Here is an 11,228-nt window from a genome sequence, read left to right as displayed (position 1 = left end):
TAAAAACACTCCGTGGTTATTAATATTATTTCAGGGACTGCATGTCTAATAATTTCATGTGGCACAGGGAGATGATTCATGCCTCTGCAATGAGCGGACTGAACTGGCAACTGCTCCCTTTTTGCAAGTTTCTCTAGTTTTCTTGTTCAGTCTCTGTCTATTTTTATGGATTTCTTGTGAAATGACCGGTGTGTTGAGACAGCGAGACATTTTTACATCCACGTCAGCCATCGATTTACACAAGTTGCCTTTATTTCTTTCGTTCTAGGGCTGCCAATATGGCTAAGTGCATAATCCAAATCACAAGAAGCTGCAGTTTTTATTTGATAATGATAAACTGACAAAACGGCAGTATAATGGAAGTCCACTCAACACATCCTCATTTAGTTGTTTGGTAGAAATCCCATCAAATTTCACATCATCATGATTAATACTCTTTTTTTTTTTTTAGTGAAGATGAAAAAAGTTCATTAAAGGTGCATTGTGTAGTTTTGGGGAAGAAAACATAGACCAGAAGAGACAGATCTTCATTGACTGATTTTCTTTTATGCCTAAACAAACTAAATAAACAAACTCTCTTTGTTTTCATGACTGAATAAACAAACTGACCTTAAAGGACAACACAGTTTCATACTGTTTTACTTTGTTTATATTCGGCGGACCCTGCCAACTTTCTAGCTTCAAACAGTGTTCTGGGGACCTTATTCATCTGAGAACAGCTTGTTTATTCAGTTATGGAAAAAATAAATATGTCTGAGTTTATATTATTACCTCATTAATGTTTTAAATATTAATATTCTGAGTTTGAACAACATAGAGCCCCTTTAATTCCACTAATCATGAATCATATGGCAATATCTGTTTTTCTTTTTTCTTTTACCACACCGTGCAGCCCTGTTTGGTTTAGTTTTAGCAGAAGTTCACACACAATGCAGGTTTTTTCTTTTTCTTTTTCACAATACCTTGCTCCATAAGTGGGTGCTGCCCAGCTCAACCACATCCTTCTTCTTTTGGCAACTGGGCAGCTGCATTTGTGGCAGCAATAGTGAAATGCTGGGCTATTTACACATGTTTCACTGCCCTAAAATCTTGTGCTTTGGATGATCAAATCCTGTTTTGTAACCTTAATTTGTCAAATAAAAAAAATAAAATAACACATTTCCAACAAATCATGTCTCCAAATGATCAAAAAAAAAAAAAAAGCCATATACTAGATTTATTTTATTTTATTTTTTAAAATATATATATATAATTATTGTTTTCATCTTGTGACATGATGCCCATCATTCCTCAGTGTTTGTGTCGCCTCTGCCTCCGGGATGTGAAAACTTGCTGTGGCTGCTGTGTGCGTCTGATTCGCTGCATCTCAATCTGCTCCCACAATTCAACAGGCAACAAAGGAAGAAAGGAAGAGGCCGTGAGCTACAAACTGTTAGCTAACCCAGCCACAAAGATGTCACCTTATTGTGTCATACCAGTCGGCAATGCAAACCCGCACATTTAGAGAGGAACCAGATCCGGCCATTTAAACGCTTTGTACTTTTTCGTCTGGGCGCAGGAGGCGACCGAAGGGAAGCTGACGGTGATGTTTTCGGCAGCGAAACGCTAACAAAGCTAGCTGATTGGCTTAGGTGGTAAGCTAACATTTAGCCAGGCTAACATTAGCCAGCTGTCGTTAAAGGGGCGAACCTTTCATGAACGACAAATGCCAACAACTCTGGGTTAATTCGCCTGGTAAGACGAGCAGAAGTGACCGGGTAAGAGACAATATAATGTTCATTTTTTAATTTATTTTTTTGTATATTCTGCTAGGTTTACTTTGAAAGTACAAACTAACTGGCTTGTTAGGCTAGTTGATGTTAGCATACAAGCAAACCAGCCTGTGTTGAGTTAATTGGCAGTTTGTGTCGCACAAAGTCACGCTTCTTTCTCACGGTCGCACTGTTTAAAGTGTCACCAACTGAATCGTAGTTTGAGCACACAGTTTGACAATATTGCCATTAAAGACACAAACAAGCGCAAAGTAGCTAAAGCTAAAGGCATGCTGTTGTGTCCGTAGGCCCTGCCAGGTCAGGACAAACCATGCTAACGCTGGCTTTATTCAAACACACTGCTTGTTGTACTACGTGGGTGCATGTTATGTGTCGTTATAAAAAAAAAAACATGTCAAATATACATGTGAAACTTTTCATTCTGAGCTGACTTTTGTTTTTCACAGCATCAAATGAAAGGTGGTGGAAGTGGAACTTGACCCATCCAACTGAGTCACCATTTTCCTGCACATAATGGTGAGTAATCAGATTGCAGCTGTCTTGATTATAAAGCAGCTTCATTCAGGGGCTTTAAGTGGTACATGTCTCTAGATACTGTTTGAGTCTTGGTTTGCCGGAGCTGTCATGGCTATAAATATATATATTATTTTTTTTGTTGACAGATGGACAGGCAGTGATTGTTATTCATTTTCATTAAATGGCCTTAATACGGTGTGGTCAGTGAATGTTTGTACGGTGACACATTTTTTCGATTGTTCACTTTGCATTTACGATGAAATAATGTCCGTGAGGTATAAGTGCTAGCTTTCAATCATGAAGCTGTTTTGGAGAAGCTGACATCTAAATTGGGGAAGCAGTGTGAGAACTGAGGGCAGTTTCATCCGTGGTCTGTAGTAAACAGTGCAGCAGGGAAGTCGTCCTAAACAACCGGAACGACCGAGGAGTTTAAAGAGAAGCACGCTCAACGGCAGCAGCGGAGGGGAAATACAGAGCAGTGTTGATGTCTGCGGATCATAGACTTTGTGCAGTTAGTTTAACCATTAAAAAGGGCTTGCAGTTAGATATTAAACACAATGTTTTTTGTTATATGTACGTTGTCAGGTTAAAAATGCCCTGCTTCACATGGGACAGTGTTTACAGAAGGGCCACAGTTTGTACACAGCGTGGATGTAAGAGCCGATTACAGTGAACCTGACCTCCATAATTGTTGTTTCATTTCAAAACCATTTGTGCTGGCAGTACGTAGTTTAGAGCCGACACTATTACTCAGTCTGCATTAAGCAATCTATTTGAATAATTGATTAATCTACTTAATAGTGTTTTCAAGCCAACTTGCCAAACATTTTGAAGTTCTAGGTTCCCTCTGCTGTTAGGATTTGCTGCTTTTCCTCGTCTTTTGTGATAGTAAACTGAATATCTTTCACTTTTAGACTGTGTCAGAAGACAAGACATTTAATAACATGGCAATGAGCCTCCGGAAATTATAATAAGTTTTAATATTTCTTACATTTTATAGTTCAAATGATTAATTGAGAAATTACACCACTTTACTGTAATGCCGTCTTTAAACAAGGAAAGAACAGCACTTATGCTGTGTTATGATATAACGATATAGGCTGATAAAAGAAAGAAAATATATAGTCTCATATCACGACGATGATAAAATGTGAATATATTGCCTGGCCCTAAGTTGTAGCATTAACAGGGTTAATACATCAACAAATATTCACTGTTTTAACACCAGGGGATTGCACTAATTGGCTGTAATGTTCTATACTGTTGTTAAGAAGCTCATTTTTTATCTGACAAATTATACTAATATAAATGAAATCATTTTTTATAATATTTGTTTGCAAATCCTTTTCAATTATTCCAACAGATGCTTGTGTTTTTTTGGTTTCGCTTGTTTTGGCTGTGTGTTTATGATCACTCTCCTGCTGCATTGTTTACTATGAACCACGTATAAAAATGGCCACCAGCTCCTACGCTGCTCCCCCAATATAGATGAGCACCTTCAACAGCTCTATTAAATTAAATCTTTTCACTGTGACGTGTGTGTTACTTTCTGAAGTATTGGAAGAACAAACATAGAATATCTATAATCTTGTTTTTTGTTTTTCTTCCTGCAGGGTTCGATAGCTCCACTGTATGCATGACTTGTTTCGTGTGGCCTGATGGGAGGACGCTGTGGATAGTACTTTCATCAGGATACCAGGAGAGCCATCCCATGCCCCCACTTTGGAGGGCCTGTCAGAATGAAGAAGATAAGCCTTAAGACCATCCGCAAGTCCCTCAGCATAAAGGGCAAAGAGGAGGGTGACTTTGTCATGCTCCAGCAGCCCTCGGTGACTACAGAATTTTCGAAGGAAGAGTCACTTTTCGGGGGCTGCTACACCAAAGAGCTTTCTGGCTGTGACCTTGGTGGTGAGGAGGACAAAGGGGGCCAGAATAAGGGCCGCTCAAAGAGTGAGAGCCTGATGGGATCGCTAAAAAGGAGGCTGTCTGCCAAGCAGAAGGCGAAAGTGAAAGGCAGCTCCTCCGCCATCGGCTCAGTGGATGACGACGACACGTTCTCGTCCTCGTCTGTGCCCATAACCTTCAATGAGGTGAAAGCCCAGAGACCCCTTAGATCTTCATCCCTACGGAGTCATCATTATAGCCCCTCACCGTGGCCTCTGCGGTCAGTCAACTCTGATGATGCATGCATCAAGATGGAGGTAAAAGTTAAAGCCATGGTTCACTCTCCCAGCCCGAGTCCCAACTTGAATGGTGTCCGGAAAGAATTTCACGATTTCCAGATGGAAGGGCTCTTTCAGGACCAAGCAGAATCCTTAAAGAATCTTCAGCAGCCACAAAACGGCGAGCTGCATCTAAATATTGATGAAAATGACGTGCCTGTGGTGCTGGGGTTGACTCCCCAGGACTACATCCAGTACACAATGCCTTTAGATGAGGGAATGTACCCAGAAGGGTCCCACTCCTTCTGCCTGGACAGCTCCTCTCCTATGGAGGTGGTGACTGAAGCGGACAGCAGGTCCCTCCACACAGACCAGGGACAGGAGGAACATGAACTGGTTAGTGGGATGCCTCCAGATCTCTTCATGGAAACCTCAGTTAACAGTCTTCTCATCGGATCTGCTGGTGTGATGCGCCAAAGTTCTAGAGTAGAGATCCCACCTCCCCTCTCTCCGCTCCTGCCGCCCATAACAAGTAACGGACATCTTCCCAGGACTTTTTCAGGGTTCAGCTCTTCAGACAGCCAGGTTGCTGAGAGGGTAAGACACCACCTCAACTTTGACCCAAATTCAGCTCCTGGGGTTAGTCGGGTGTACGACTCGGTCCAGACCAGCGGGCCCATGGTCGTCACCAGTCTGACAGAGGAGCTGAAGAAGCTGGCGAGGCAGGGCTGGTACTGGGGGCCAATCACACGCTGGGAGGCAGAGGAAAAGCTGGTCAACTTGGCCGACGGCTCCTTCCTGGTCAGAGACAGCTCAGACGACAGGTACCTGCTCAGCCTGAGTTTCAGGTCCCAGAGCAAAACCCTCCACACCCGCATCGAACACTCAAATGGACGCTTCAGCTTCTACGAGCAGCCCGACGTGGAAGGACACACATCCATCGTTGACTTAATCGAACACTCTATCAGAGACTCAGAGAATGGAGCTTTTTGCTACTCCAGGTCTCGCTTGCCAGGGTCTGCAACCTACCCTGTCAGACTAACCAACCCAGTATCTAGGTTTATGCAAGTGCGCTCCCTGCAGTACCTTTGCCGCTTCGTCATTAGACAATACACGAGGATAGACCTGATCCAGAAACTACCATTACCTAACAAGATGAAAGATTATCTGCAGGAGAAGCACTACTGAGGACACAGAGATAGGACAGTGGTAGCAATTTGCACTTTTGGGTTCAGTTCAGAGATTTAAACAAGGTTTACAGACGACCACAGTTTTGAGATGATCGGTTTTGGTGGCTCTTGATTTGTGTCCGGGTGACTCTGTCACTGTTAAGTCCTCCATTCCACTGTTCTGGGTTTATTTTCCGCTGGTCTTAACTTCCAGAGACATAGTGCCAGCACATAATCTACTGCAAAAACAAATAAAGCAGAGGTATACAGCCAAGTTATCCTAGTTGCATACATTAAGTGCAGACATTAAACATGTATGGTTAACTGTAAAATCCAGCTCTGCAAGTAGAGCAGATTTTTATAAATTTGTCATCTGCGTTAAAGAAAACTAAAAATCCACTCTGGATTTGGAAATTCATTTAATTTTTATCCACTAAATTGTACATTTTAAAAGAAGGAAAAAATTGTATCCACTAAATTGTACATTTAAAAGAAGGAAAAATAGTGCTACTTAAGTTTTAAATCGGATTTTAAGCTCCCTGCAGATGAACCAATTTTGATCATCTTTTGCTTTTTTATCACGTGACAGATTTCGCAATGTTACCATCTTTTTCCAGCACGATCAGACTGCAAATGAGAACATCATTCTGCATTTATACTATGCAATTAGTCAAATCATATAACAAGTGATGGTGGCCAACCTGTTCTGCTAATTTACACTTCACTACATATCCAGTGGATGCTAGTTCTTCCTCAAGCATTATTTGACTCTATTATGGCATGGTACTACGTGACATACAACACATACATTACTGCTTCAGTATGCTTAGTCTGGTGCAGGTGTTTTTTTGTTTTTTTTGAGCTGGTCATGTTTGCTACTTTTGAAAAAAAGAAAAGCCCTTTCAGAGTCACATGGGTTTACCAGGTCCAAAACATTTTGTTGCAAAAGATGTCCAAAATTGGCCGGTCTGTAAGTGGGAGGGAACAGTTTGGTCAGAGAAGAAGCCTTACATTGTGTGGCTGCATGTAGCCATTTTATAATGTGCAAGCCTAAAGGTACTGACGATGCTGGACTTTAACGTGCTGTTTGTAGGAACAGCATTGAAGTTGATGTATAAACCTTTTAAAAGTATGTTAACATTAAAAGTGAAATCTTTCTGCATTAGGAATGTTACAAAAACTGCACCGCAGCTCAGGCCTAACAACTTTGTCACTATCTGTAATGCTTGTATCTGCATGTAGTAAAGGCTTTAAGACTGTCGATTAATGGCACTGTAGAGTTACTCTAAATAAGAGGAGATGTTGGTCAAGGGATGAAGGATTTTGGCCGTGTTGTTTATGCGCAACTCTGAGTAAAAGGCTGTTTAATGCACAACTGCATTTACCTTAGGCAGTTTATAAGTGAAGAACATTTCCCTCAATTAACCTACAACTAAAGGAAAAAAAAGGCCTCTAGTCATTTGACCTGAATCTGTATGTAGGGATGTCTGTTTCTTAGTCTCGAAACGCCAGCAGTGAGCTGGACCCAGATCAAAGGAATCCCATAAATGGTGTGAGCTAAGGTATAAGGACTCGGGGAAAGCCAGGGTTAGTCGTCCTCACCATCTTGGAGCACTGCCACGGCATATGACAAAGGTTCCACCACAGCTGCACGGCTCCATCATTAATGTCATATGGGTTTCAAGGACATTTAAAAAGAGAGAGGCACAGTTTTTGCCATTGCTTATACACATTGTCCCCACAGAGCTGCACTACCCCACAGATTGTCTCTACTTGGTTGTTGGTGCCAGAGTAAAGGGAAGAGCACACAGTATGCTACGCAAGTGCTTTATACGGATACTATGACAGGGAATAGTGTTTTCACATTATGAATGAGCATCTTTTTTGACATCAGTGTCCTTTTTAAAAAAGTATTTGGAAAATGGTCTCTCAGACAATTTTGGTAGAACGTTAGCGCATAGTTCTAGTTTTAGTTAGCTGGAAATGTTGGTGTCTGAGGAAGTTACCGTGAGTCTAGCACAGCAGAAATTTAGATAGGAACTCTGGACGGTGTTGCATGTTTAAAGACTTGGCGTTTTGAAGCTTTGAGTTGTATAGGAATGGAGGATCTAGGTCGTGTGTTTGGCTGTGTAGAGGGATGTTGTTTTCTGTCACAAACATTGGCTGGACATTCTGTGTACAAGATATGTTTTTTCTTTCTTCGAATCCTTATGTGAGTTTTATTTTTGTGACATTTGCCATCTGGGGGATGAGGCTGTACAAAAGGAATGTACGCTTGTTTGAGGTATCCATTTTATCTGCCTGCGGACCAGTTTCAGAAAGCATGAGAATCATAAAAACTACATTGACACATTTTTTGCACTTGAATAATCTCCATTGACATGCTTTGGATCCTCTCCTGCCTAAAGTTCTCCTTCAGATGGCGTGTTTTTTGTTTTGTTTTTTTAAAGAAGAAGAAATATAGTCACACATTTTGTCCTTCTGTGTTCATATAACTGTTTAGATTAATGGAGATTGTTTTGTTTATGTCATATCTGTGGGATATAAAGGGTAAGGCACCAGCATCATATCAAAGCCTCTGCTAATGCTCACAGGCTGTCAAGGAATGGGATCACGGCAAGAATGTGGATGTAAATTAGATTTTACTTTTGGGCGTGTGTGTATGTGTTTCAGTTGAAATGTGAAAGCAAAATGTTAGTCTTTTTTTAATACAATGTTCCTTAACTTGTATTTTTCCATTTTTAATTTGCGATTATGTCATCAAACTTTGACAAGCAGGAACCAGTGTCATACAGTGTTGCTGCTGTGAGTTTTCTAAATAGTTATTTTGTTTATTATTAAGCATTATTGCCTTCAATGTTTGATTCCAGAGGTTGATGCTTGTTCAGACTGCTGAAGCGTTTTGAACTAATAACAGCTGTTTAGCACTTAACAAGCTCCAACAACTTTTTTTTTTTGTGCATCTCGGTGAGTGAAGGTGATTGTTTACAACATTATGTTTGGAAATGCTCCCCCTCTTCCTTCCCTTTTTTTTTTGTTTACCCTCTCACATGAACATCTTGGTACAATTTGAGAACTTTTATTTCATTTTAATGTGTTATACACATTTGTGCTGCTTATATGGATATGATTGCCTTTTCTTGTATTTAACAATGGGGGAAAATAGAATGTCACCAATGTAGATGTATGTACACTAAATGACTTTGGTTATCGTCTTGGGAGAGTAAAGCAGATTTGCAATTTGTTAACAAACTGTAGTCAGTTAAAAGAGCATTAGTAGCAATTAGTAAACCCTCTGTAGAATTACCGGTTCACTCCAGTTTACATCGGTTGTCAACTGTCAACTTTCCAAAGTAGATGGTCTTTTTGTATTTTTCTTTTGGGAAAAAAATCAACAGTGATTTTATTGCACACTTTGGATACAGTTCAAGAGTTTTTTGTATCTGCCAATTATAAATTATAAATAAAAAAACTATATTCTAAAACATCTTTGATTTTTCTTCATATTCTCATGAGTTGATACTCAAGCATTCCTGTCATCACTTACGTTTGACTTGTGTAAATTAAAGGGGCACTCTAGCGATTTAGTATTACTTGTCCGTAAAGCTCGGGAAGTCACAAGAGACACATTTTTAAAAGAATGGCCAAAATGAATGCAGCAGAGGCAGAGATATCTTGACTTTTATTCCCAAGTATGGCCAATGTTCGGAAAATGGTGAATCTTAGCCAAGATAGCCTTTATGACATCATCAGGCCGTGTCCACACGTACACAGGTATATCTCAAAGCTTTTTTTATGTTTTGGCCTTTTGTACACATGCAAAGGATGTTTCAGGTCACTAAAAATGGACCTGAGTGTATGTTATGATATTGGATTTTTGAGTTTGTACATTGATGGAAGGGTCATATTGTCGTTATAGTAAGACAAACATTGATCATAAAATGATAGAAAAGGGACAAAAACGGCAATATTTTAATAAAAAATGGCATCCAGGTGAATTCTTTGAATAGTAGTTACGTTTCCCTGCGTCATTCATAGTATTTTCTGTAGCTAAGCATCTAAAAACCAGAAGATCACAATCTGTTTACACCAGCACGCACATGTCCAGTATGCATGTGTTGGCATGGATGGAGATTATTTGTTAAACCATCTTAAAACACGTCTAGTAAACTGACATTGATCAGTAGAGTGCCCCTTTAAGAACCTTGCATGCAGAGTTTTAATCACACCATATACATAGTTGTTTGCCAGGGATACACTTAACAAGAGCCTGATCATGCTTGAAGTTGTGTTAATAGATAAAATCATGGAGGTCTCAAGGAGTTTCTCTCCGCAGTGGCTACAAATTGGCAGCTAATCCCAGAGCTCCGGTTGCCTAATTTACAAAGACAATTCAGGCGGTCTTTAAATACAACCGAGTGAAGCGGAGACTCCTGGGAGAGATTAGCAGTGTTGCTACCATCCTCGCTTTAACTTCACTTTAAGTCGACTCTGGAGAAAAAGTGTTGTAGAGGGTGGGGGGAGGAGAAGGTGGGGGGGTGGGGTAATGGTGTCAGGTTTGGACTCGGATCTGCAGAGACTCCGTCCGCATGATGATGAGGAGGTAGGCTTTGTTAACTGCTGTGTCTGACAGGCCTCTCCAGGCATTTGAGGTGAAGATACACAACAGTTTACTCTCCCTGCCCGGTTCAGGATGATTTATTCATTGCACACACTGGTGGTCACATGTCATATGGAGATGCCTCCATCATAAAAGGACTCATCTCTGCTCTCCACTGTTACTTTTTTTTTTTAATTTGCAGTTTTTTATATTCAGAATTTAGCGGGAGAGGTTTCACTTTGCTCAGAGAGTGCAGCTTGTCACGGCGTGACACGCCATCTCAGCGGGTTTGGGTTTGTCTGCAAACATTGTGATATTCAGCCTGCTCACTTTGCCACCACATACCCAGGATGTTGCCTACTTACCCAGAGTGCTTCTCTTGTCTTTGAAGGGAAGCTGTCAGTTGACAGGATGTCAAATCTGTTGCTGTTTCAGCAAACATTAAAATGATACAAGCAAAAAAACGTCTTGACAAAATCACCTGAAATTTCAGCACTTTTGTCCCCCTGTTCATGTGCATGAAATGTGATATGCAGTTTGGCAGATTATACTGTAATCTGGACCGTAGCCAAGATTCTTGACGATTAGCTCACATGCTAATCGTGCTTTTAAATTTTAAAGGAATAGCTTAACATTTTTGGGAATATATTACAGACTTTCTTGCAGGGAGTCATGTGAGAAGCTCAATGCCATGCTAATGCCTGTCTGCTAAATATGAAGCATCAGCCAGTTAGCTTAGCTTAGCATAAAGGCTGGACATGGGAAAATGGCTAGCCTGGCTCGATCGAAGTGTAACAAACAAATGCTATCATCTTTTCTAAAGCTCACTCATTAAGTAAAAAGTAAAAACAAACACATTGTGTGTGACAACAGGACTTTGGGAAGTTACTGCACCTAGCTAATAAATATTCCAGCATGTAGGTAAACCCTCCTGTAAAAAGACATAATTTTCACACTTAGTTTTTGTCTTATTCAAATGAGATATAATGTGTTAATTAGTGAGCAAAAT

At 40.5% G+C, this 11,228-nt stretch overlaps 1 protein-coding gene across 1 annotated transcript; it reads left to right on the top strand.

Moving 5' to 3' along the window:
- The first annotated feature begins 1,437 nt into the window (after window positions 1-1,437).
- socs6a (suppressor of cytokine signaling 6a) lies at window positions 1,438-9,104 on the top strand. The gene is made up of 3 exons (XM_073488573.1): window positions 1,438-1,757; window positions 2,219-2,288; window positions 3,902-9,104. Exon 3 carries the CDS (start codon window positions 4,028-4,030, stop codon window positions 5,636-5,638), a length of 1,611 nt encoding a protein of 536 aa, XP_073344674.1. The 5' UTR covers window positions 1,438-1,757; window positions 2,219-2,288; window positions 3,902-4,027; the 3' UTR covers window positions 5,639-9,104.
- The last annotated feature ends 2,124 nt before the right edge of the window (window positions 9,105-11,228 follow it).

Source organism: Pagrus major, chromosome 19, assembly GCF_040436345.1.
Source record: "Pagrus major chromosome 19, Pma_NU_1.0".
Lineage (NCBI taxonomy): Eukaryota > Metazoa > Chordata > Actinopteri > Spariformes > Sparidae > Pagrus > Pagrus major.
The sequence above is the reverse complement of the archived record's forward strand: the minus strand, read 5'-3'. Positions and strand labels throughout refer to the sequence as shown.

Bases quoted from the DNA above. Each gene is read 5' to 3' on its own strand.
- socs6a (XM_073488573.1), top strand. From the start codon at position 4,028: ATGAAGAAGATAAGCCTTAAGACCATCCGCAAGTCCCTCAGCATAAAG.